Source organism: Meleagris gallopavo, chromosome 23 (genome assembly GCF_905368555.1).
Source record: "Meleagris gallopavo chromosome 23, MGAL_WU_HG_1.1, whole genome shotgun sequence".
Classification (NCBI taxonomy): Eukaryota; Metazoa; Chordata; class Aves; order Galliformes; family Phasianidae; genus Meleagris; species Meleagris gallopavo.
In genome coordinates this window covers 3425861-3453615 of record NC_139426.1, presented here as the reverse complement: position 1 = coordinate 3453615, position 27755 = coordinate 3425861, and the positions used below count along the sequence as shown (strand labels likewise).

The 27755-nt window shown below is 44.4% G+C and overlaps 1 protein-coding gene across 2 annotated transcripts; it reads right to left on the bottom strand.

The window, feature by feature from the left end:
* Positions 1-234: 234 nt before the first annotated feature.
* Positions 235-25571, bottom strand: TMEM201 (transmembrane protein 201). Of its 2 annotated transcripts, none has more exons than XM_085242657.1 (11): positions 25323-25571; positions 20325-20445; positions 19586-19780; positions 18884-19060; positions 17906-18297; positions 17207-17410; positions 6814-7031; positions 6434-6505; positions 5497-5787; positions 4904-5035; positions 235-4471 (listed from the first exon to the last, which is right to left on the bottom strand). In XM_085242657.1, the coding sequence occupies exons 1-11, from the start codon at positions 25427-25429 to the stop codon at positions 4374-4376; spliced, it is 2007 nt and encodes a 668-aa protein (XP_085098783.1). In that variant the 5' UTR covers positions 25430-25571; the 3' UTR covers positions 235-4373. The 2 variants fall into 2 exon arrangements, with proteins under 2 accessions (XP_085098783.1, XP_031412574.2); XM_031556714.2 differs by lacking the exon at positions 25323-25571 and adding an exon at positions 24942-25090.
* Between the last annotated feature and the right edge of the window lie 2184 nt (positions 25572-27755).

Genomic DNA, 27755 nt, shown 5'->3' with positions numbered 1-27755 from the left:
GTCCTTATCCTATGTGAGCTCAAGACAGCAATGCCTTTCGGAGGTGCAGCAGCACCTGAGAAGTTTCAGCAGGAGATGACTTTGCTTTAACTGAAGGAAAGCTTTCAAAGCGTAACACTTTTCAGGTCTCATGAGAGCAAAGAGATCAAAGCTGATCTGACCACAGACACACACAAGCCCAAATAGCATCTCCCTACCCCCCAAAAACGTTCAGCTCCCCAAGAAATAAAATCATTATAAGGTGAAAATTTTTTCCATTTTTATTTTTTAAAGAAAAATATTCCTCTTTAAACACAAAGTATGAACTAAAAACCTCCGAGGAACAGTTCCTCCCCCTGGAGTACAATTTAACTAAACTATACAGTGTCAGAGCTCCCCAAACAAGTACACATACATGACATACAGCGTTTCTGTCACAGGAAATAAGGTTTAGGACTCAAAATTGTCCTCCACACCCTCTCTAGATACCAATTCCATTCAAAACAGTGATGATTACTCTCTGTTGCAACGTGCATATATTCACATACATATATATACACACACGTCTGTGTATGTGTATATATACATATGTAATTAAAATTTAACTCTCATTGGCCAAACTGGCCCTTTCTAGCCTTCTAACAGATGTGTGTGATAGAGGTTAAGACCACAGTTATTTCCTGGAATGGTACCTGGAAGAAAAAGAACATAGCAGCATCCACAGGCAACACAAGCCCTTCATTTCAGCTGCCTTGTTTAAAGGAACCGAGGCAGTTCAGCAGCGTTTAAAGATGTTCCCACCACCCAAGAAGAGAATGAGAACAAAACATTCACAAGCTGAATTTGTTGCTTGAGCAGACAGGCAAAATTCCAATGAATCTGGCCTATGGATGCCAGCAATAAGTTTCACCACATTGCCACAATGACCAACTTCATGTCTGAGCTTTTAGGTAAAAGATGTGATGACTTTCAGAAATCAGCAACTGGTTCCATCCGTCCCATCAAATAGGTACATGTGTAACATCTATGGCATCTGCCAAACTGCACCAAGGCTGCAGAACTGGAACAAGGTTCTAGAATCCAAATCTTTCCTAATTCAGAACAACAGAGTCATTAAAAGTCTTCACCAAGTCTCATAACATAACTAACAAGCCCACACCCAAAGAAGTACAATGTTCCGAGGAAGGCAGAGAATGGAAATGGAGCTCATTTATGTTCCACCTTAAGATTGATTGTGGTTTTTATTAAGTAGCACTAAAATCTTTATCAGACAGTCCATTTCATAATGATCTTTTCAGTTCCAAACACTCCAACAGTTCTTTAGAGTAGGAAAAACATTAGAAAAATAAAATTTCACCCCCAAACAACACTGTATGAAGATCAGCATCACCAGTCAACAATATTTTACAGGGGAACCAGATGATCTTTCCTCTCCTCCAAACCAGCTTCATACAGAAAACAGCAGCAAGATAGACACAGTATCTAGGAGCTAGATTAAGGCCAACAATATAAAGACAAACGTGGGTTCAGATCTTTCAAAATGAAGAAACCCTCCAAACGTTGTCATACATATGCATGCACACACATACACACATGTACTCTTGTGTACTACTCAAGCAAAGGCTTCACATCTGTGAAAGCACCACTGGAGAGTATTCTAGCACCAGAATGAGAAAGTTGGTTGTCTTCCCTCTTCAGCAATAAAATCCAAAGTCTTTATATTGCTTTGGACACGGTCTCCAAATGCTCATCTAAGAACAGCTTCAGTGAGTGGATTCAGAAGTGCAGTAACAGCTTAAAGCGTTCCTGCTCTGGGCAACAAGAGGTGCATTCAGAGGGTGCAGCTCCTTCGTTGCTGGAAAGGAGGGGAATTTCTATATTGCAATCTGGTAGAGACAGAGACCAACTTGGGCCCCAGGTGAGTGTGATGGTAAATGAACTCAGCGCAGACTGGGAGGTGAAAGTAGGAAGTTTGCATACATGAAGTCACAGTGCACTTCTGTCAGCATAATAAAAAGCAAAACCACTGTATTTTCTGGCAGGCTTGTCTCTGCATAGGCAGCCCCTGGGTATGCTGGAAGTCAGGACAAGGATCCACAAATGGGATGTCACACATTACACCTGGACAACATCAAATGCAAACAGCACAGGTCTAAGGAGAAGCTTCTATGTTGGTTTGCTAGCATCTTTCCTGTACACATGCTTGTGTGAGCCTGCACAAGTCTATAAAGGGGATAAAAAGCTCATAACAGCAACACTGTGGGTCAGGTTCAGCTATAAGTAACAATTCATGCAAGTTACAAAAGAATTAACCATCAACCTGCAGCACATCTAGTTATTTCTGCTGCAGGTGTTTATCCTGGGTCTACACCTCTGCACAGGGGTGCTGGCAGCCAGGTCTCTGCAGTCTCTCAATGAGTGCGTGGCCAGAGGTCTGTCCTCTGCATGTAAGATGCAGAGTAGGCAACAACTAGCCTCACTAACAAGGGAGGGATGGGGAGCAGTGGCTGGAAGTGGACTGCTAAAACAGTGCAGGAAGAAATGGAAGAGACAAAGGGAGATTTAATTTTGCAGAGCTTGAATCAGCAGCAGTAAAGCCCTGCTCACTTTGTTACATGGCATACTGATTAGGGTCTGGCTCATGTGAGGGACTGAGTGAGGCTGTGGTAGGATCTCAATAAAACATGCAAGTAAAAAATTAAGTGAAAGGAAGGGTGATCATCATTCTAGGGTGTGAAATTTAGGGTAGGGCAGAAAATTATCAGCAGAGAGATGCTGTGTTTCTGTGCACATGCAAGAGTGCAGTAAAGGGAACAAAAGCAGGACCAAGAGGAAGACACAGAAAGGTTAACTGTAGTTCAAGATGCAGACACAGGACAATGGGATGAAGAGAAAGGAAAGAGAAAGGACATTTGAGGTAAAGGAGACCAAAGGAAGAGACAATAAAAAAAACTCTTAACAGTGTGAGACCTGCTTCAGAAAATACACAGCTAATGCCAGTTGGCTTCTTTTCACCAGGTATCCTTGGCATGTTGGTAGTTCTCCTCTCTGTATTTGGGATTTAAGAATCAAGGCATAAAGATTGTTTTTTTTTTTTTTTTTTTTCCTAAGATGTATTAAATAATTTTGAGTGCTCAGCATGATACTCTACATGGCTCCTGAACTCTAAGCCATGCTGATGACTCACCCAGAAGTGGAAGCACTCAAACTATAAGCTGCTTTTGAGAACCTAATGCTACTTTCTTTGGGTTAGAAAAACTATCCTTCTAGAAAGCTGAACTGTCCAGAAGCAACTCTGGCATCTCTCACTAAGAGCACCGTGGTACTTATTTATGAAATATCTTAAATAATTACTTTGCAAATCCCAGTATCAGACTGAGGAGCCAGTTTTACACAATGTATACAATCAGACAGCTCCTCAAGCACCTCCCAACAGATACATGCAATTTACAGCAAGAACAAACTATGCCACTCCTCCTTCAGTGAAAACCGCAGCAGCTGGAGTTGGGAGCTAAAGCCCTTCAAGTGGGGATCCCTTCTTATTACAACAGAATTAATGTCTCCAACACAAAATAAAATGTAGGTTTCTTCTCTCTAATGCAAACCACGAAAGGATGTGTGTTTTAGATTTGTACATCCCTACAACAGCACTGGTTGGATGTATGCACCAGAGAAGTTTCTGGGAACCAATAAGATCAGAATGGCAGTTGGTGAGAGTAGCCTCATGGCAGAGCCTGGGTGGAAGCACGTGGTCATATAAGATGCAAGAAATATGACAGAGCTGTCAGGGTAACCAATGTGATCAGGCAAGCTTAAGACAACCAAAGAAAAGTTCATGGATAATTGAGAAGAGAGTGCCAAAGGAAAGGGAAAAGAGGAACCACTGGCCAAAGAAGCTGAGAATGCTGTTACTGTAGACAAAGCCCAGCACCAACTACTAAGCCGTGTGTCCTCTTCAGCTCATTTGTTCTAATTCTAGAATTCTAGCACCGTCAGCATGAGGTTAATATGTCAGGACAAAGAGCTGAGGGGACATTCCTAACAGTGCAGCTTACACCTTTTCAGGCTCATGTCTCGGGTCAGTTCATTTGAAAGAAAGCGTATGAAACATTTGAACAGCCTCTGGCTTTGAGCTAGGGCTTTCTGAGAGTTCTGCTCGCCACCTCTAGGGACAATCCTGTGATCTGTTCTACCTGGAAGTGATGGCAGCAGCCAATAGGGTTCCTTGTCATGACAGCTGACTAAACAGTCGTTATAAAAACACAAAACAATGAAAACCAACAGCATGCACCAGTGGCACGGCCATTAGATATGAAACCGTGGTTGAATTCATTTTGTCAAGGAGTCTTCTTGGAAGCAGGTGGGACCAGTAAGAAAGGAAGTGTTGGCACAAATCAGCGCAGGCTCCGGTAGACATAGGCTGATGTGAAGATAGCATTGAGAGTCAGACTCACTGCCAGCAGACCTCGGAGAGCAGAGTTACCAAAATGACCTTGGTGGAAAAGGAGAATACAAAGAGAGAAAGAACAGTAGGAGGAGATGTTAAAAGAACTGATGAGATAAATAACGGAGAACATATGCTGCATTCTCTCTTTGCCCAGTGTTTTCACTGTAAGCAGAAATTTCTGAAGCACTTTTCCTGTTAGGAAAGATTCCACTGAACTCCTTAGCTCTATTTTCATCTTGTCCCTCTTCTAAACACCCACATCCCCACCTCTTGCCCTCTGTCCCAGTTGAGCACTCTGGCTGTCACTACTCTTCAAATGGCCCAAAGAATAGGAATAATTGTGTTAAGGGTTTAAAATAGCAGAAAGGAACCGCTTTTGCTACTTATTTCTTTGACCTCAAGATCAGATCACTACCACAGGAAAGATCTCAGTTGCCCTCATGGGCACGGTGAAGCGCCCATGAGACTTGCACTTACCTCTCCAGCCCACCAAATCTTCCCCTTTGGTAGTTGTATCTACCACACAGGTAGATGAGTGTGATGAGTGATCCTCCTTTCTGATGGAATTATTGCTGCAAATACTGCCTCCTTCCACAGCAGATCTCATATCTGCAAAAAGAGATATAAAAATTCAGAAGGCACCAGTGGAAGACAAAAGCAGTACAATTTAGCAGCCTAAAGGTGGTTGTGAGTAATGAATGCTTGCCTGGTAAAATCATGAAAAGATTGAGGATTGGAGCTGGAAACACAGGCCAAGTTTGTTTCATAAGTTGTCCATATCAGCATCACCAGAACCGTGGTCCTTAACTTGACAAACAAGGCTAAGGGCAGTGGCAGCAGTATCCCTGTGGCACCACTCAGTGAGAACAGGACATCTGCTCTGGCAGAATAGTGGTTCTCCAGGCCAGTGAATTCATAAGAGAGCTTTGGTAACCTAATAATCATCACCACCTGAGTGATGGTTAAAAGTTTCCCATCTACCATACGCCCTAGATGATGCACGACTTTATTTGCAATCCAACTCTATCCTACAAATGTATTTCCAGGAGTGCAGCACGCTGCCAGCATACCATGCATTCCCCGCTCACTGAGGTTCTTTTTCGGAAACGAGGACAGCTCAGTTGTAAAGATGTTGCTGTCTGAGTGGGTGTGCGCCTCTGAGCTGGTTGGGGTGAGCAGGGCCTCATTCTGAGATGGGAAAAGCAGCAGCTTCTGTCCTTTCAGGTTCAGTCGGGCAGGGCTGATGAGAGGCCGGCGGTACCGCAGGGAACCTGAGCTGGAAGTCACTGAGCCAGCCACTGATGGTGCTGGAGAGGGGATGCGTGAGGGAGCACAGCTGGCTGACAGCAGGGAGAAGTGCTCTGAAATGGAAATATCCCAGAAGAGAAAAAAAGATCACAACTCCGATAAAAGAGGCACAGTTTTCTTTAACAGCTGTTAAGGAAGAGAGAACAGGAATTGCAAACAACCAACGTACCTTGTACTATAATTCGTAATTCATTCAGTTTCTCTCTCTCGTGCATTGCAAAACACAGAGAAATTCCACATATACCTTGGTACATTCAAGGATAAGGTATACTAGTTTGCTGCATTTGCAGCAGCACAAACAGCCCATGATCCACCCAGGGTCAGGAGTGCAACAGACAGGTTCAAAAGGGCAGAGCTAAATTACCAGTTCTGTGGGCTAGGGAAGGAGAGCAAAACAGAAGAGTTGCCCTAAAAACAATTTTAAATCTCATTTCAAAATAATCTCAGCTCACATGTAGAGTAGGGAAGGGATCCTTGCTTCGTATCACTGATTTCAGTGTAAGCTCTCCCAGGGAGAAGAATATCCAAATCTTATTTTAATGCAATCTCAATCTTAGTTGGAACTATTTCTGCAGTATTTTCATCAGTGCTTTCACTGTGATGTGAGCAGGAAGGAAAGAATTAAATTGGAATCACTCATTTCAATCCACCCACTGCAAATCCTGCAGAGATGCTTGCTCAGAAGCCTCAGTGCATTACCTGATGTGGGAGATTCCTTGGACTGAGATGATTGTGAGGCTGGTCGACTTCCACTGAACAAGTAGCCAGAATCTAAAAAGCAAAAACAAAATAGCTTGAACCTAGATGGCTCAGCTACCAGGGATCTATCCTTGAAAAAGGTAACAGCTTCATCTTGTCATCAACCTCAGAAGGGGGGGGGGGTGTTAAGTTTAGGCAAGAAAAAAGTCTCCATTTTCCTAAGTAGACTCAATACCAGAGTCAGAATAATGACCTTCTCCCAGGTGCAGTGGAACAGATCTGCCCAATAGTCTCTAGAAATAAAATAAGTGATCCTCCCCCAAAATATTTGGAATGAAAAGAATCTAAATGTAACAGGTTCCTTTTTTCCATTGCCTTACCTGCTCTGGCCAAGGAGGGGATGGTACCCAGAGAGAGTGCTCTGTTGAGACGTCCAGGAAGAGAGGAAGAAGAAGTTCTGTGTGGGGACCTGAAGAGCTGCTGGTTTGTCAGCTGGAGAATACTGGGTGGTGTTGGGACAAAGAGAGATGTAGTAGAGGAAGGGAAGCCAGTCCCAGTGCCATTGGGAAACAGAGTAAATGAATCCCCGGAGAAGTACCTGTAAATGACAGGCATGACAAGCATTTAGGAATGGAGACATTCCAGTAACTCCCTCTCAGTTATAACCAGGGGACCCAGAATGCAACAACCTAAACAGAACAGAAAAAAATCTGTGGGATTTTTTTGGACTAGAGCTACAACGGTGGTTGTATCTCTAGCATAGGAAAACTTGGGTGTGTCCCTAAGTTTGCATTATTTTTCAGTGCAGGAGTACAAGATACAGAATGCTTTGAGCTTATGGGCACATTTCTACATCTTTGAAACTGGGGAAGGAAGAAATGCTCAACCTTATTAAATTGTGCACCGACCCGTTCTGCAATACAGGCTGGAATAAATGGTGGGACAGTTTAGTATCTCAGGTCCTTAGACTTCTCCCCTGAGAAAATCACTCTGATATAAATCATCAGAATGTTTTACAAAGTCCAAATGCACAGAACACCAATAACAGAGTGTTCTTGATATTTGCTATATGCATACGTAAAGTACATACTTAGAAATCTTGTGCCTGTGGGAAACAAGCCGTTATCTGCTTGTCTTTACAAACCAGAATCAGTATCTTACCTCTGACGCCAGCACAGAGAAGAGTGTTTTTATGAACAGTTAGATAAAGATTTAGGCACATTTCCATTTTAGAACTAACATGCAGGCCCCTTTGATACAATTGCCTTTGTTATATTTCTGTTGGACTCATCATCTCACAGATAGGAAGAAGCAAAAAGAAGCTAAGGAACTTGTCCAGGGTCACACAAAAACCCTACAATAGAACAGAGACACAAACCTGGCTTTCTCAATCCTAAACTGAGGCCGAAGCCATTGCATTTTCCTTTCTTCATATATCATAATTAACCACTAATATGTACTACTATAGTCATGCAGAGGGAACCGTGCTCCTGCAGCACTCTCTCCAGTGTCTCCCTTCTAATGTACAAAACACCATCTCTATCACAGCCTCTTTCAATTGGCAATAGTAATGGAACTGAATTCCTAGATCTTTGTTTCCAATAGGTTCTTTGCAAGTGAAAGAAGGGAGCTGTAAAACAGTGATACCAATCTGAGAACACAAGATGAGAGAGAACTGACAAAATGCACTTAAAGATACCTGCATCAGTTAGCTTGGTTTTTAAGTACCACTAACTTCTACTGGTAATGTAACTGTCTGACAGGACTTGGCATTTTATGCAGTTGTTGCAGTCAGAACTGCCACAGCATATAGTTAATATGCAAATAAATCTGCAATTAACTTCTGATACTCAGATTTTGTGATGTACCTTTGCGGTGGTTTACGATTTAAGGATCAGCCCAGAGTGAACCATCTCTCACAAAATGAGACACCAATTTCTACCTTCTTCCCATTCCCCCTCGCAGACACATCAGTACCCATGAGTGCAGCTCCATTCATCACATTACCCCAGCAGAATCTGCTTTGGAGTCTCACTTGTGTTCTCATAGCCTCTAAATGATTGTTTTAAAAAGGATGCAATGCTGAAAACATGGGAACTTTGTTTTACTTTTTAACAACTGAGTGACATACGTGAAAAAGTCTAGAATTTGAGCAAGATACCTCAAGGATCTCCTGTGAGGTTCTTTAATTAGAAACAGGCAATATTCTTGTCAAATAAGCAATGACGAAGTAATAAAGAATATGGAGGGAATATACAGATACGTTTTTAAAGGGAGATACCAGACTTTGCAGCCTGTAATCAAACTGCAACATTTGGAGGTTTAATCTCACTTCTGATGAAAACACTGAGACAGATGAGAATAGAAACCTGGTTTTTCATCTATCAGAGAAAAGCCAGTAGTAAGACAGGGAGTGGAGGAATACATCTCAGTGCTGTCAGATGATTTATGCACGTGCCACTCTCTCATGGAGATTAGAGATATGATGCAGCAACATCACACAGTGCTAGCGCACGCAGAAGCAGCAGTTCAGATTTAAGATCATAATTTAAAAAGCTACTTATCTGCTAGTATGAGGCAGACATCAACAATCCCGACCAGCTCAATCAGGCTGAACAACATCTGAGCCAATCAGCCTCTGGTGCTTGCAAGCAGGCCATGCCTTTAACAGCAGCCAGGAACTCGTCAGTCTTGCAGCAGAAAGTGCCCAACCTCTTCAGGTTCCAGAGGACCTGGGAAGGGTGTCATGTGCAGAGTGCAAACGTGCAGAGTCCTTTGGTGCACATCCAGAGACATTTGCCTCACCACACATACAGACATGAACAGCAAATGGACATACTGACCTCCAAGAGGGAAAATGGATTTGGAAGGAAATAAGAAGTGCAGGTCAGCACTATGATACAGCTCATCTCAGAAACAGCAATATCTGCAGTGTCTATGAAAGGTCAGATCAGGGCATCACTTGTGAACATTACTCTTTTTTCCTAACTTTGTGCCTTTCCTACTCTTGTGCAAAAGGATCCAACTTTACACAGCTCCTTGCTGCACAGAAGAACAGCATTTCTAACTTACTGACTTTTGGCTGTTTTCACTGAAAGAGCATGGGATACATTACAGTCATTCATCACTTCTAACTGTAATCTTGTCAGTAGCATTTTTACTTTTTTGGATTGGACTTCCAAAGTCTCTGCTACTCAACAACCCCAAATCTCAACCTCAACACGTTAGTGCCGTCCAATCCTCTGGGCAGCCAATTAATCATCCAGAAAACTACTTTTCTATTTACCAAGGAAGAGTTGGACAATCTTAAGGATAGCACAATACCTTAGGATTAAAGGCTGACCACGAATGGCTCTACTCTGAATAAATTCCTGTAACATGGACAAAACTCTCATCCTTCTCTATGCACTCTTCTCTAGTGTTTGCTACTGTTGTGTCAAGAGACCCAGGTGCTGCTAAGAGGCAGGGGTGCTATCATGGGATGGATGAGATTGGTCAGGAGACCTAAAACTTCCAGAAGCAAATGGAATAAAGCAAGAAAATCAAGAGGGTCAATAAGGCAGGAAGCAGTCAGATCACAGTCCTTTGCTCTCAGATGACTGCATTTCTCCAAGCCATTTGTGTACATGATAAAAGTGGCTCTGGCAAGTGGAAAAAGTAACCAAGAAAGGAAGAGGGGGGGGAAAAAAAAAGGCTCTGGAGTCAGATGATTTGTGGAAATAGGGCCCGGAAGCCATTTATTTCAGAACTTAGTATTGAGAACATCCAAAATCGGTATCGTAATTAGTGTTTACAATGATCACAGCGTTACTAGACAGTTGGGCACAATTCCTCTACACAGATACTTGAGAAGAAAAAAAAGAAAAAAGAAAAAAAACCAACAGAAAATTAAAGAAGTGCATTACATGGCATGGGACAGTACACTGTCCTGAAGAAGCACCTCCTGCCAGTAGAGCCTCCTCTCTCCAAATATCTCCCCCTCCTATCAAAGTTAGCATGTGTTTGTTTTAAATTCACATTTTAACTGCAGATATGCTGCACCACCCACAGAATAGAGAGAGAGACAGGGAGAGAGCATGGGTCAGGTCAGACTACAGACTATAGATGGGTCCCTTCACGCCAACAGGTAACGTGAAGAGTCAGGCAGCTTGCTGTATGTATCCAGGTTTGTCTGCCTGGAATCAGTCAAGGTACCACTTGTCAACCATTAGGTAAAATGTTTCCTTTGGAATCAAGTTCCCACTATAATTTACCTACAAACTGTTCCCGTGTAACTGCACTATGTTCTGCAGACAGCAAGATTGCTGCTGCACAGAATGCAGAAGCAGCTCACTGCTGCTTTGCTTATTGCTAGCTGCAAAACAAGCAAGTTTCTGCAAGCTGATATACAGCCACTTGTCTGTTCTGCTGCATTACATCAGGCCACCAGCCAGTTCCATAACCTGTGCCTCTGGTCAAGGTGATAGAATCAGGAGTAAAGAGCAATATGGTAAATAAAAAGCAGGCACGCAGGGACAATAATGCTGAGAAAGCACAGGTCCCAAATACATGAAGATTTTGATGCCAGAACAGAGCTAGGAATTTCATCTGCTCAGTCTAATAATTGTTTTCTCCTACAAGTCACTCTGCTTTAGGTGAAAAGGGAGGGAGATGAACTGAAGCTGAAAAGGCTCCAGCTGCCAGGTCCTGCACTGATACCTTTTGGAATACAGATGCGATGTTTGGCACCAATTTGAGCTCCCCCCAACTGGTGGCACGAAGGTGTGTACACATTCCATGTCTACAAAACACAGACGTTGGCAAAATCAGAAGGTTCAGAGACCTCTTCCCTGCCTGCGTACTCGATAGCTTTGGTCCCATGAGGCTTTACAGGGTACTCTTGGTACACTTCAGGACTGAGTACTGCCCCTTTCATGTGAGAGCATCTGCCAAGTCTCAAAGAAGCTTTAGGTGTACATGCAGGTGATGACACACCTGGAAAGAACTGACAAGTTTACACGTGAGATCACACAACTTCAACGGCAGCTATTTAAAAACTGAAAGCCATGTTCTGCAACTCCCCACTTTCACAAGCAGAGTCAGTCTGGAGTAATGAAACCAGCTATTAATTTGATCTGTTTATATAAGTATAAATAATTTGACCACAATACATCCATACATGACTTCTACAGTATTTAAGCATGATTATTAGCTTCACATCATTTCAGCTTACTCAAAAAATACTGGAGTTAAAATAAAACACTACTACACCATTGCTATATTCCTCTCCTGTCCTCACCCTTTGGCACACCCAAGCTCAGTTCACTAGGGCATGCAAAACACAGACGTAGGAAAGAAGAAGTCATTAGAAAGAAAGGAATGGGATATAAATACAGGATATCTAATATTGTAAAAGGTCAGGAAGGGGTCAGTTGGCATGCACAGATATCAGGGAGGGCTTCAGGAAGACCAAAAGCAGCAGCAGCAGAGATACTTACTCAGTTGCTAGCTTTGGGTTCTCACTTCAACCCTCATAGTGTCTGCAGAGTCAATGAAAATCCAAGAGTATAGTCCAAGTACCCTCATATTCCCACCCACACTCACTGGTGGTAAATGCAGGACAAAAGCGTGATCCTGCCAGACGTGCAGGCATTGCTGTCCCAAGCTGCAGCTGCAACAGTTCCACTGAAGCAGAGCAACGTAGTGTTGTCAAAAAGTTCATCCAGGGAAAGGCACTTAATAAAATCACCTTGACCCCTTTATGCATCTCACTCTGCTGAGCAGGGCACAAGGTGTTTTGGAGCTGGAAGGCCAGGCACGGCCGCCATATGAGCTAAGAGTCAGCCATGTTGGGCTGGAGCAGGCTTGATTTTAAGTGAGGCACATACTCACTAAGAGCTCCTCACCAGCTCAGCTCCACTCTGTAGTTCCCATCCTGTGGTTCAGACAACAGCATAAGGCCAGAGTCAAAAAGCAGCACCTAAAATGAGAGGCTTTGGGGGCCAATACCCTCTAATTCTGTTGAGTTATGGTGTTGGCATCGTCTAGCCTGCATGGCTGGGAGAATCCTTAGGCAACAGAGCTGTATCTGGTGACCACAGGTTACTTACCACCTGTTTCTCTGTAGCTCGAAATATAAATACCTCTAAGTGAACATAAGAGGCTCAAAGCACCAACCAAGTGGTTCTGGATGATTTCTTATAGTGGTTTTTTTTGTATGTTACCAGCCCTTTGGTAGCTATTATTTCCCTCAGCAGAAGGAAATGTGTCACACAAATCAATATCTCAGCCTTGCAAGGACAGTGACACCATGCACAGATGTGAGGCTTGCACCAGAATAACTGAGCTGCTGGTATGCACTTCCTTCTGCTGGAGCCTGAGGGAGAAAGAAACCTGCCGCAGTCAGATGGCACATCTAACTGCTGAGCTATTTCTTAACTGAACCCCAAGGAAAGACATGAGGTTGGTAAAGCACCTTCCTTGCAGAAGCTACAGCATGGCATATTGTTTAGAAGAGTCTATTTGGCATTGAAATCAGATTCTGCAGGAACAGTGTCAGTAAAGGCAGCAGTAGTTTCCTTAACTAGAGAACTATTTTTGTCCAGAAATAGCCAATAGTAAAACACTGATAACTGAAAATCGTCTTCTTCAGACCTAAATGTCTAAGGAGGAGCTCCAAGGACACAACTGGTACAGATCTAATATTAGCAGTTTATAAACCACTGATAAAACAAACGTCCTTTTCTTTCTTGCTTCCCTCTCCTCCTATTCCATCAGCCCCAACAAAACATGTAAGCAAGGCATAAAGAGAGCTTCTAAGAGACCAGAAATGCAATTGCTGCATATTTGTTCCTAAAGCTTTGAGGTTTTTCGTTTTCAGAAGCAGCAGCTGCACCAACTTGCTCAGGCACCAAACACTGGGAAAACAAGCTCAAGTCTGAAGCAAAGACAGCTTCTTTGGCATGAGGAGTCACACTCCAACAACTGTTTTGTTATTTTGTTTTGCTTTAAAAATTTTTCCAATTAAGAGTCCAAAAATTCTTCAATTGTAAGGTGAAGAAAGCACTGCAGAGACCCAGGCTTCAGTTGTACAGGCTGGCCACAGAACGAAGCAGTTTTCTGGTGTTCTGAATGCAATATTACTGCAACCTGTAAGCATACTTCACTTGTATTAATTTGAATAAAGTGAAGACAAAGAGTTCTTGCCTCAAATATTCTTTTAGTAATATTATTTGGGTTTCACGGTATAAACCCCACTCCTTCCCCCAGTTCTACTGCCTGCTCAAGGGATTTTGGGCACACCTCCCCCCACATTCCATCACACCACTGCATAGGAAAGAAGACAAGAGAGTAAGAGAAAAGATCAGGCACAGAAGAATGATGTAAAAGAACAGAATAAGTGTAAAAAGTGCCAGAGCTCAGAGTGCAAATACAGGGAATATATAAATTGAAAGAAAAAAAATAAAATACTGCTAGAAAGAAGAGAAGAAAACAGCTTCTCAGACTTATGGGGCCACAAGAAATAGGACCAAGCAATACCTGACACAGCCCTTTCAGCACTTGAAAGTAAAATTTCCGAAGAGGCTGATCAGCACCTTTGCATGCTGCCACCAAGTTTCCCTGCTACAGGGCAAGAAGATTCAGATCAATTTTATTCCTTCTAAAAAAAAAGGATATTGCCATTAGAAACCAGGCACGATGTTACTGAGACCATTCCCACATACTTCAACAACTTGTCAGCTACTTTCCCTCACCTCACCCTTTTTTCCTCTTCTAAAAGCGTGGTTCCTCCCCCTATTTGGATATAGCTAACAGCAGAGCAGCAAGGGGAAACTGCTCACCTCTGCAAGACCAGCTGCTTCTCACATGCCAGAAGGAACCTTCAAGTTCTGTATGCAAACGCACAAGACAATCACAACTTAATATAAAATGAGTACCTTCCCACATTTCATTTTAAAAAGTGAACTGGGAAATACTGAAGACAAAGAAGGGAGCAGAAAAAAGGCCAGAGGTCTTATTTCAATAACAGACATAAGGTCATCTGGGTCTTTCATGCATGTAGTTTAGTGAAGGACAGAGCTGGCACTGGATGTGGTTCCACCGTCCATTTCATTAGGTGGATTTGTCCACGACTCTCTGAAGAGAAGATGACTGCAGGAAAATTGTGTTGGAAGGACAGTTGCAGTAAGGAGTTTTCAAGGCCTGAAAACATTGCAGTGATCAGTGCACTGGAGGGAAGGCTGAGTAGACACTGGTAAACCATCTATCTACAAAAATATATGCAGTTGTTTGCTACTTCCTATCTTTTCACCAGCCTACTGCTGTCTTTCTTAATGTTGCTCCCTTCTTCCACTAGCTGACAGGACAGAGGAGCCTGTGGTCTGGTACAGACACCAGATTTTTAAGGCACACTTCCTACTAAATCTCTTAATAGTGAGAAAAAGGAGCCAGAGTGACTGTAGAAGTCTAAGCCAGTACTAAGGACTGTGCACATTTCAGGCTCTTTTTCTGCTCTGATGAACTCCCATGGCTCCTCATAAGTATTTACTTTAGAGAAACTCTAAATTCAATAAATATCCATTGCCCTCATGGAAAATAAGACACAGTAGTTGTTATTTAGCATTTTAGAAGCCTGAGACTGGAACAAGGAAAACTGGAGTTTGGAGTTGGAAGACAAAGCTTTTGGGTTGGGATTGGTAAGCACCAGGAAACAAGGGCAGAACCAGGCTCCGAAGATGCTGGTTCCCTTTTGTGCACGTGTAAAGAAGCAGCCACCTGAACAGCATCGTTTGTGAGCACCAGAATGGAGAAAGGTGTTGCGCTGGCTTAGAGGTGGATACAGCAGTTGTTTGAAGGCACCATTAAAAACATTTCTAAAGAAGAGCACATATGGGAAGTAGGTTTCCATGTCCCCTTCCAATGCCAGCTGCTATGTTACAGGCACAAAGTCTTTCTTCCAGGAGCTGTACCTGCCCATGACACACTCAGCTCACTTGGCTTACTGTTAATGGATCTCTACAGAATTTTTGTTAGTGCTACATTTGTGCTTTCACAGTGAGTATTGGCTTGAAGAACAATAACTATGAAAGCTATGAAACCTATTTTGTTTCCTTAAATAATGTTCTTAGCGGTTCACCTGCTTCTCCAGTATCCAGGAGCATCTGGATCTTTCAGTGGGAGATGCAGAAACTTCACAGTGAGAGCTCCATTCTGATTATTTTAGAGTTTATGCATAGGAAGATCAAGACATCCAGCTAACATATCAGACTATCACCATGGCATGTTCTGCCTGCTATTCTGAATATAACAGCAGATTTCCTGGAATGGTGCTGTTCTCTCTAGAAAGCCCATCTCCAACTGCAAGACCTGAATTCAGATGGGAAAAATCAGTGGAGTGCCTTACAGAAAAAATGCACAAGATAATCAGACTGCTTACCCATCAAGGACCCAACAAGCTCAAGCTTCATTCTGTTTATGCAGTAACCCAGCCATCCAAGCTTTCAGCAGAGGGCTGCCAGGCTCTCAATTCAGAAGTTACAATTTCCAGGCCCCTTTCTTTAGGTGCATTAGTACCAATGCCAACTTCCACTAAGACAGCCCACGTTCCCTCCAGTAACAAACATAATCCATTTCTATTGCTATGGCTCCTGCAGCAGAAGCTCCCAGCCCTTACTACAGCATATCTGTGTTCTCAGGAACCTGCATTTCTTTTAAGTAAAACATTAACTGGATAAGTAGTGACATACAGCAGAAGTCAGCCATATAGCACAGCATAGAGTTGCAAGTACTGTATACCTTCTCTTTCTAAGGCTACAGGAGTAGAGGAACACAGCTTCATCCAGTTGTGCTTTTACACAGAGGCTCCTCTTACAAAAAAAAGAAAACAACCCAAACAAATAAAGAAAACTAGCACAAAAAACAACAGCCACTGGTAGAACTGAAAATTAAGCCTAAAATATTTTCAGATATCTAACCAGGACACTGTCAGCTACATCACCTTTTAAAGCACCCTTTAAAATAGATTATTGAAGTTCCAGTCAAAAGGACTTCAAGCCTCCTTTTCATTTAAGATAGGAGTCCCAGAAGAATAGCAGAGCAAGACAGCATGCAGTTAAGTGATGCTACACAGTGGAAGGCAAGAAGAACAATGTTATGGACTATGAATATCCACTCCTTGCATGCCCACACACCATGCAGTGTTACTACAGCATACGCCAGGAGGACTCAGAATCCAGAGGCAAGTTTCCATCAGTTTGAAATTAAAGCGACCAGCACCATTAGAAAATTGAATGTGGCCCAGGCCTCATGGAGTATCAAGGAAGAGGATTCCTCTGTGACTGGCTAAGGATGGACAGGCAGTGAGAAGAACCAGAAGGACAGGAGAAGCCAGAATCTCTTTGGCTGGAGAAGCAGGATGGGAAGGAGTCTGCATTTATGGAGCAGTTTGTGAAGCAGTTGCTGGAAGAACTGGCTTTGGAAAGGTTGGATATTTGCACTGCTGACGTAGGATTCAGAAGTAAGGGAGAAGGGATGCAGCAGCAGAAGCTTCCTTGGCTAGCACCAGCAGTGGGAATGCTCCAAGCAGCTAACAGAGTGGGAAGCAAGGATGGCAGGAAAAAAAATATATATATATTTATATATAAAAGAAGGAAAGATCTTCACTGCTTTTCTAATGAAAAAAAAAAATAATAATAAAAGGGAGAGAAAATAAAAGGAGGAGAGAGAAGCACCAGTCGCACAGAGTTCATAAGGCTTTTTTCCTCCTTCCCCCAGTGTCACTGCTCTGGCTCTGACCTTCGGGGCCGGTATCTCCGCTGGCCCGTTGATTTCCGCGTTGCCACTGCTGCAGTGAAGCCCACCAAGCAGCATAGGGACGTGGTGCCAAATTTGGCCGTATCTAGCCAGCTGGGTGTTTCCATCTTCAGGTACCTCTCAGCTAAATGCAGGCTCATCACTATGAACCACAAGACTGAAGCAAATGCATCAATTCTTCGGAGCCTGCAATGTCAAAAAAAAACAACAACAACAACAAAATCAAGAACAAGCAATGAAGATACAAGGTAAGAGTTGAAACTTCAACAAACCCCATCCCATAGCTGTGAGGAAGGGGTGGGAAGGGAAAAGCTGGGGAAGAAGTGGGGAAAGTTCAAAGGCTGAGCAGGCCATGTGCTGCGGGATGTATCACCACCAGCCTTTCCCACTGCTGTGCTAAGAACACCCAACAGACTGGTTTTGCTCTCCAATGGATGACACAGTTGCACTGGGAACTTTACATTCACTGTAATTCCAGCTTAAATGGAATGAATCAAGACACAAAAGAAGTAAGCTCTGCTATTAAACTTGCTAGAAATCCAAAGAAGAACATGGAGAACAGTGCCACCCAGTACTATGGCTATGTTTGCCATTCTGGGGCTGCCCCATGTCTCACTGAGCAAGACAAAACCGCCAATGCAATTTTTCTTGAATTGGAACAGAAGTAAAGAGCACACCCACCTGATCCGCCCAGCCAAGAACATTGCTAGCAGGCAGGTGAACAACCCAAGAACAGCAACTGCCATCTGATGATTCTTCCCGTAATCCCATGCAGCGCTCAGGTTCTCCACCATCTGTTCTGGGAGCATGTGGAGCAGTTCCTGCCAGCCTGCCATCGTTATGGAAGTGTCATTTCCCAAGTCTGCATGTGAGCTCGTGCCAGTCCTGTTCTGAACAGATGCTGGACTAGAAGAGACAGGAGCAGGGACTGCAGCATTGAGTGAGAAGGGGTCGCCTGATCCGTACAAAGCCAACAGAACCAGGAAAGCACAGCTGAGGAAGGCCAAGAACCGCAGAAATATCACCTGAGCTGGTGTAGTTATGGAAGTAGTAGAGGAAGATGAACACAAATTCTGCAGAGAAAGAGAAAAACTTCTTGTTAGAAGCTGAAAAAAAAACTGCAGTAAGGTTTTGAAATGGTGCTTTACTTAGACCGTATGGTTTACTGAACAGTTTTGCCCTTGTCCATCTCTGTACTGAACTGATGCTGGATGGGACGTGGTAGGGTAGCAAAGAACAGAATGACAAGCAGAAGCCAAGGTCTGCTGGGCACTGAGCCAAAGAGCTCAGAGATCACCTTCCGTCATACTTATTTCTTTTTTCCTGAACTCTGTAGTTTCCTGCACTGTACTCACGACTTAGCTTCCCTATCTCCCCTTTTCTCTGTCCCACCGTTCTGATTCCACTCTTTCATAATTACATTTCAGACAGTCTCCTAAATGACACTAACAAGACAGAAAGATCAAATTAACAACAGGGAGTATCTGTGCAAACTATTCCACATTTTTCTAAACTTCTGTTATGCACCCATGGTCCCAGATTTAGAAAGTCCCATGGCAGCCACCAGCACTGATATATCCCCCAGCTATAAACTCAGGTGCAGAGGCACTGATTTTTCTGTACTTCCCCCTAAATTTCCTCTTCTCTCCTGCAACATACCTGAGTATAGGTCTTGTCTGTCTCACGGCGTTTGAAGTGGTGGCTGAGCAGCAGAGCCCGCAGCTGCCGATTCTGATGCTTTATGTAATATTCCACAGCAGCCTGGCATGGACGACACAGTTTGTAGGTCTGCTCCAGATGGTGCTTATACACCTCAATCTCCTCATCATATTTGCCCTGATGATAGGAAAAAAAAAAAAAAAAACAAGTAGGTGAGCACTGCAGATCCCTTACCAGTTATTATGCTCACTTTTGACACACGAATGAGGCATGCTTCCAGACTCCAGAAAAAGTCCTGAAACTACATCTGAAGAATACTAAACTGGAGGCAAGCCATACAATCAGCTTCCCATATAGCTCACCAAGCCTCCATATACCAGAAGAGACACATACAGCACACAGAGAAAGCTTCTGTTGTTCTTATGGGAATCCCCAATTTGTGGCCAATTTTTCTGTAGCCGGTTTTGCCAGTTTTGTTCACATCTCATGAACACAGATGATAAGACAGAAAACTAGACTAGCCCTTGCCCCCAGCAAAGCACGTGGCAGAGGGGCTGGAACTGGATGGTCCTTTGGGTCCCTTCCAACCCAAGCCACTCTATGACTCTGTAGATGAAGGGCCACAAAAGACACACAGCCCTGCCATGTGGAAAGCATAGGATGAATGTCCTTCCATGATGCCAGTCCCTACCCAAGACCTACCTCCTCCCTTGGTGAGAATGAAGCGAGCTGTTTGATCTTTGTAGTTTGATGGTTGTTGCATTTCTTGCAAAGCAGAATTTGGCTGCTCACCCACTGCTGTGGTTTGGTGGGATCACAGAAAGTTGTAGCACCTGAAACAACATGGTTAAGGTGTTCCATGTACTGAGCGGGGATGGGCTTGTTGTAGTCTCCATTCTGAAAAGAATCAAAAAGAAACCAGAAGGAAAAACAAAAGTGAGATCATATAAAACAAAGTTAGGTATTCTCTAGCTGACAACAAAATCCTCCAAGCTCTGTACTCCATAATTAAGTAACAAAAAGAAAAGTGAAAAAGAGATAAAAACACTTCAGATCTTCTCCTCATCCACTATTCTATACATCCATTGTAAGCAGTTGTTGGCTTTTGGCCTTGTAATTTGTCACCCTATGTGACACAATTCATCTATTCCAAAATACAAAAGAATAATCATTCCATATTAAAAAAAAAAAAAAAAAAACAACTTTCAGAGATACTGGTGAAAATGACAAATTTTCTTCCCCTGTTTCAAAGGGCAAAGGCCTTGACATCACCACTCCATGTCAGCACATCCCCATGCACGCAGATGCTCTCTCAAATGTGAACAAGTGTACTCAGCAGCTGATTGTAGGTGCTCAGCACAGAGCCACCAGCTGTCAATCTGCTGGATATTCAGCCACAGAGCACCTCCCCAGCCACGCTCCAGGCTACTCATCACAGTACCTCTTGGAAGCCGTTGTACTGCTCGCAGTTGGGGCAATCCCAGCAGTTGCGATTCCCATATGGCACCACCGTGTCCTGATTACAAAACCAGCAGTTCACTGTCACATGTGTGGGCTTCTTCCTGTTAGGAACAGAAACGTGTCAGGCATCAGCATCAGATCTGATGTGAAGGAAAGCGATGGCTTTCAAACAGGGAACCGTAAGAGAGCCTGGAATAACAGCCAACCTTCCCATTCAGTACGTTTAACTGTCTGACTCACACCAGTTATCTTAGCAATGAAAAGAAGAACAACTAGAGTAGAAACAAATTCCTGCCTGATGCTAATATCTCTTTGTGCTAGTACTGTGGACATGCCAGAACTTTAATAACAACCTTGTGAATAAACCACTTCACTAGCTTTTCCAGAGGTACATTTGGGAATAGAAGTCATGTTCATAATCACCAGCATTCATATTCACAAAGAGTACAGTACAGTATCTGCTTGATATACAAGATCCTGGGAACGGTCCATAAAAACTGTGTATGACGGTATTCAGAAACCTAGGAAGTGAGCTCACTGCTACAGTGCTACCTGCCTTGATTATCACGGAATTTTTCAAGGACAAATGCATATCAAATTAGCCCAAATTGCAGGCACTGTAAATAGCTGTTTCTTCCAACAGCTCAAGCTAAAAAGAAGGAAATGAGGAATCATCAGGCCTTCCCCAGTTTTTACATTCTGAAACTGAAAAGATGAAGACTAATCTAATCACCCAGACCATAAACCCCTTGTTTTGATTTTTTTTGTTTGTTTGTTTTTAAACAGTTACTGCAGGAGAAACAGCTGTGACATGGTGCCATTAGAGGTTGTGACAAATGTTCAACAAAAAACTTCAGTACGTTGGCCCTTGATCCTGTCTGCTCAAGAAGCTCTGCATTTGTCTTCAAGTCTGGAGCAATATCCAAGGAGAAGCTTCATATCAACACAGCTCAGCTGTCTGGACTTAATCATAATCAGCCAGAATCACATCTCCAAGAGAGGGCAGCTGCAGGGACTGGCCTTGGTGGCCATGCAGACAGACAGGTCCAGCTGCTGCCTGCCCCATTTGCTGCCCAGCTTCGTGAAGCTGTGAGAGCCAGACAGCTTTTACAGGAGGGTGTCCATATAGGGCACATACATAAATACACTGCTGTGACAGGTGAATGGCTGCTAAAAGTTGGCCCAGTCAGGAGAAAAAAACAACACAGGACCCCACACAGTGATCTGTGCCCAAAAACAGAGCTGCTAGGCAAACATCAAACATCTGAAATCAACTGAGCAAGGCAGCTCGTGAGAGCTTAGAGAGCAAACAGCAGGAGCCAAAATGCCCAAGTTGGGAGCAGCTTCCTTTCTCTTTGCCCTCTGCTGTTGCAGCATTCTGTACAGAAACACCTGAATGCTGAAGAGATGTGAAACCCCGCAACCAAACAGGCAGGTGGTTCTCCCCTTAGTTACACAGGCTTTTGTTACAGCAATGACCCTTGCAGCTGGATGCCTATAATTAAGATTCTTCCCAACTCCCATTTCCAACGACCTTGTCTTGAAAATTGATTTGTAAAACATCAAATCCTTGAGCATCCTGTTTAAATATGAACAACAAGGATAAACTTGAAACAAAGCACCAGAAAGAAGCCCGCAAAGCCACAAAGAGTGCATAGAGGATTCCCTGCCAGATGCTGAAAGGAAATGGCTGGAGCTACTAGGGTGACAGATTCTCTTCTCAAAATAGATGTATACTCCCACGCCCCTCCTAAGATCAATGTTCTCCACTTAATTCTTTGCTTGATTGCCAAGGGGGCTCAAAACAGTAAGCAATCTGAGATAAAAATACAACCACTGAAGCTGACAGGCATGAGAAAGAAGAAAAAGAAAAGAAACACAGAAAATTAAGTGGCTAGTCCACATTACCCTTGTCACTACCAAAGATCCAGGTAAAAAAGCCACACAATGGATGGACTGCAACACCTAGTAGTGCCAGTTTCATCTCACTACCTTAAGTGTAAAAGCTGTCAACATATAATGCAAAGAATTTAGCATGCTAGTCTAATACAAATCCTACTGTGCCTTGAGCATGCACTTTGACAGCAAGCACAACCTAAATTCCATGCTCAGATGTAGGTCACTGCACAGCTCCTTGAACTAATAGAGGCACTGGAGCAAAGTGCTTCCATCCCTCCCTGATGAGCCATCCTCTGGCACTGGTGAAAAGAAGAGATGCTGTACTTCAGCCTCTACTTCCCTCTTCTGTGACAGGATGGAATAGACAGAAGCACTAAATTCATGGATAACACAGAGGTGGAAAGCAGAAAAAAGTAGTAAAGCAGGATTTGAATTGTTAATACACTCAAGACCCTTCCACCTTTACCAAACAGGATTCCTCTTCTCATGCTTGGAGTTAAGGATGTGCTATCAAGGGTTAAATAGCTGCCATTCACTCACACAATGTATGCAAAAGAAATTGCTACATCCTAGATTATTTAGGATAAAAAGCAATAATCCTTCCTTTTGTAACGCTATAATCTGTTGCCATAGAAACGTGAGGAAAAAAATAAAAATAATTTTAAAAATCTGGATACAGAAAGAAGAAAAAAAGGTCATCTGAGGCAAGAACATGTAGGTGGGGTGCTAATTTTCTAGTAACTGGGCAGGACTTGAACAACAACAACAAAAAAAGAGCCCGACTCTCAAATACAGACTGAAAGATGTTCAACTACTCACATCTTCACTGAATCCACACAGCGACTGAACATCATAACCCAGAGCACATAGTGCTTCTGAAGTCAGACATCGTTATGAGAAGACAGGCAGTGCAAAACCTATATAAGAATCTACCTGTGCTCAATTCTTTACAGAGCAGCAGGAAAACCACCTGCAAGGAGTTTATATTCTAACACAGCATTAACATGAATCAGCTTCCCTGGACAAAAGAGCCACTCTGCAAAGTTAAACGTGAGCAGCAAACAGCAATTGAATTACTGCACGTTTGCTGTACCAGCTTTAAATCTAGTAGCACACACACCCTAACAAGGTGGAAAAATTGGCAGGTTTGGACTATTTTCTATGCATAGGGTTTTTGCATGAATGAACTTGATGCTGAGTTCAGCTCACAGTCAGGGAAGCTCAGCTTCTGGGTGGCACTCACTGACCTGCAATTCCAGGCTGTGCTGTCAAAAGGGGTCTTCCAGGGCAGACCCATTGTGAAAAGAAGCATCCCAACTGTCTGGATTCCAGCAGGCATCCAAGTGATGGTTCCTATGAGCAGCCTCTGCCACCACTGACCAGAATAGCCCCAGAAAAGAGTCCCTCACAAGGTACTCTCTGTTGGTCCTGGCAGTAAGTCAGTAGCCAACAATCAGGAGGGGCATAAAAAATGAAGGAAAAATGGCTACAGTTGCAGGTCTGAACTCAGCAAAGGACTTCCAAGAACACCTAAGAAGCCAGTTGCAATGCTGTGACCTCAAAGGAAGACCACAAACACATCAGAGTTTTTATTTCTGGCCCAAACTTGTAAACCTTAAGGAGCTGCCCTGCTTATCTGAGTATACAGCAACTCCTTTCCTGCCTTGGTAAAAAAAGCAACCATGTAGGATGCTGCCACAGTTACAGCAGTGTAACTCTACATGTTAACAGTTATGCCAGCACTGCTTTGCACTAAATTGTTCAGATTAGCTTTATTACCCTTTCTATGGAAGCAGAAACTGTTGTGGAAAAGTCACCTTCTGCTTACCTATATAGTATTTACTTGCTCTGAAAATGGAACTGAACTGCACTAACAGCAGAAGCAACATCACATCTCTCTGGATCCCTACATCTCCTATGAAGCTGCTACCTTACTGACTCTGGAGGACTCATTTAACTTAGTCAAAAAAGTAACACTGGAATGGGATTGAAAAACAAACGCAGAGCCCTAAAGAATTATCAGCATCACATGATGGAACTATTTAAAGCTCGACAAGGACTTGGTAAGAAATGCTTCCCATTCCAGAGACATTTTGACAAACTTAAGCACAAATTCCAGCTTTGGCCTCAAAGGACACATGAGAGCCAATAGGGTCAAAGCCAGCTACCTGCTTCACTTCGGATCGCTTTAGGCCACCCTTTACTAAATATGCCTCAGAAGTGCCAATACCTGCATACAGGCTGACAGACCACTGATGCTTGATACGGTCATATAAACTGCAAACACAATAGAGCAGACCTGAAGGGTTTTGTTGTGGATATAGAAGCATGCTTCTGTTTTGAAGCATAAACCTGACAGGAACCTTCACACCACGAGCCCATGGGGCCTTCTTTTACCCCAGCGCTCAGCTGAGGAACAGCCTGTTCTGTTACAGTCTAACACGCCTCTTGTTCTGTATATTCCCACATTCCAACCGTGCTAGATTACAGTCTAAGAATTAAGCTCTTTCATGCAGCCCATACCCTGAACTCTCTCCAGATGCTTTTCAAACTTCGGCTTTAACCGATCTGTTTAATTTTGTCCTAAGGTCGGAAACGCTGCACACAGAACAAAACGTCTACAGGACTGCGGCGGGTAAACAACTGACTTCCCAGCTCGCAGCACGGCGCGGCGCTCTGCTCCCTACAGCAATCACACCTTCCGCAGGAAGCAAACCGCTCTCCTCGTCCCGAGCACCAGAAGCACGTTAACAACCAAACCCAACGCCGGGATTCCAGAGATCCTCGCGACTCGTCCTACGTCCCGGAGGAAGGAAAGACGTTCGGAGTATTTTTTAAAGCGCGGCTCCCACGGCAGCCGACTCCTCGGAACACAAAGGCACGGAGCGATTCCTGGGAACGCGGGAAACACGCCCAGCCCTTCACCGGGCAGAGCCTCGGCTACGCGGAACCTCTTCCCCGCTCCCCTCCCGCCACCTCCCCGGCCCACGAGGCCCCCGCGCCGCCGCCCCGCGCGGATCCTTCCCGCCGCCGGGCCCCATCCGGCCCCGCCCGCCGCTCCCTCCGATCCGGCCCGTACCTCCGCGCTATGCGGTACAGCAGCAGCCCGGCGGCGGCGGCGGCGCACACCGTGACGCCCAGCCCGGCGGCGGGGCAGCGGGCCAGCATCGCCCCGGCTCCGTCCATGCCGCTCCCCCGCCGCCGCCGCCGCCACCACCGGCGCCGTGACCTCGCCGGCGCCGCTTTGTACGCGGTTCGGCCGCCCCCCCGCCGCCGCCGCTCCGCCCCTCTGTCCTTCGGGGGCGGGAGCCGTGACTCACGGCGCGGCGTGAAAGGCCGGAGTCGTGCGGCGGTAGCGCCGTGAGTCAGCGCCGCAAAGGCCGAGATCGTGGCCGCGGGGGCGGGGGCGGCCGCCGGGCTGCCGGCCGTTCCGGGGGGCGGCGGTGCCGTCGTGCCTGGCCCGGCGCCCGGGGCTGCCCGCTCCGCTCTGCTTTTTTTTTTTCCTTTCCTACATTGACACGCGGGAATGCCGAGGCGCCAGGCACAGCGAGCTCCCTCTGCAGGGAGGCTGCGGCAGCGCAGCGCGGCCCGGCTGCACGCCCAGGCCTGGAGAAAGGCTTCCGAGAGAAGGATCGTCTCTCCCAGGGCCTCTCGCGCACGTTGGAAAGCAGGGAGCTTACGGGAACGTTGCCGTTTACATCGATATGTGGCTTTGAGGCAGGCAAGGAAAGTAAAATAGTGGCTGAGAGAATTATGAAAGTGAAACCGATAAAGAAATTGAAAGGGTTGATAGCTGCAGGACAAGGGGAAATGGTTTTAAGTTGAGGGAGGGAAGATTTAAGTTGGATGTCGGGGAAGTTCTTTACAGAGAGTGCTGAGGTGCTGGAACCCAGAGAGGCTGTGGATGCCCCGTCCATCCCTGGAGGTGTTCAAGGCCAGGCTGGATGGGGCCATGGGCAGCCTGGGCTGGTATTAAATGTGGAGGTTGGTGGCCCTGCAAGTGGCAGGCATTGGAGATTTGTGATCCTTGAGGTCCCTTCCAACCCTGGCCATTCTGTGATTCTGTGAATAAGCTCTTTACCAGATGTGCTTTCCCATCATGTAGCCGCCCCCTTCTGGAAAACACAAAGCCCTTCCACTCTCTCCCCTTCCTGCCGATCTGAGCTCCCTTCCGTGTTCCCTGAGCAGTGCTACGCTGTAAGCAACACGCTGCAAATCACAGCTCCCTTCAGCCAAGGCACATTGTGGCAAGTGGAACAGCAGCTGGAGGGGCTGTGCAGGCAGTTTGCAGCCTGTGAGCCAGCGGTTGAGAACTGCCACTGTAGGCTTTCCTCTGTATTGTTAGATAGATACTATGGCTTCATGGGAAGACCCTGAGTCTGATGCAAGCAGTTCTCTAGTCAGGCTCTCTCAGCTCTCCCCTAGAAAGCAAAATAACCCATACCTGTTTCAGCTCTGTCCCTCTCAGCACGTCCAGATGGGAGTCACTGTTCTTACAGAACTAGAAGTTGGCTTGACAATCATGCCCTGCTTTTATGTGAAGGTAAGAGGTATGAGATTGATCCTGCCTCAAACTGCACAGCTGTTTTCCTGGTTAAAGAAAACAAACAAAAAAACCCTTCAGTGCAACGAACAGAAAAGCTTAAAATGTGGGCAAACCAAGTTGTGCCAACATTGTTTTTAAAAAGCTAAAACTGAGCAGTAGTTTAGATCTGAGTTCAGCTGTTTAATTGCGAAGGAAAAGCTCATCACAGACAGATACTGTGCTGTAAGTAACCTCTGCTTCTAAGCTTAAGCGTGGTTGGGGTCTTAACCTCATTTCTATCTCCACGCACTTATGCATGGGAATGAATTATATGAAATATGAGATAAACAGTAATTATTTCCTCTTGATAAATGGGAGGGGGATGCAATTTTTTTCATCTTTCTTCCATTGTTCAGCTGAATTATTTAGGGACTGTTTTATAAGACCAAATGAAGGAGGAAGTGCAACCCAGTCATTTGGCACGTCAAGTCTTTCTGCAGGAACTCCAAGCCTTCTGCACTCAAAAGCTTGTCTATTCTTTCTGCAGAAGGCCCTTCCTCCCTTCCTACTGACTGTATCTGTATTATCAGTCCAACCATAGATGCATCGTTTACCAAAAGTTTCCCTCTTAAAGGAACTAATAAAGAACTTCTGCAAAAATAATTATAAATGCTGCCAAGGGGCACAATCACAATACAAGAAGAATCACAACAGTCAGTAAGCAGATAATTTTGAGGAATGTCAAGGCAACCATGGTCGGCCAAAGGAAGGCACTGAGTCTTTTAGCATAAGGTTTTTGGGAAGACTGTCTACAGCTTCAAAAAACAAAGGAATGTTTCCAAAGTTAAAATAACCAACCTGAGGAGCTCATGCTATTGCAGCAATAATGTGCTTTCAATTTCAATTTAACTGCTCGTTTATGAACAGGAACTGACTTAGTCCTGGTTGCCCGCCCTACTCTTTTTTTTTTTTTTAATTAAAATTAAG

Bases quoted from the DNA above. Each gene is read 5' to 3' on its own strand.
- TMEM201 (XM_085242657.1), bottom strand. From the start codon at position 25,429: ATGGACGGAGCCGGGGCGATGCTGGCCCGCTGCCCCGCCGCCGGGCTG. The intron at 19,061-19,585 runs GTAGGTCTTGGG...TCCTATCATCAG, and splicing joins CATTCTCACCAAGGGAGGAG to GGCAAATATGATGAGGAGAT. The intron at 5,788-6,433 runs GTAATGCACTGA...TTTCCATTTCAG, and splicing joins CAAGGAATCTCCCACATCAG to AGCACTTCTCCCTGCTGTCA.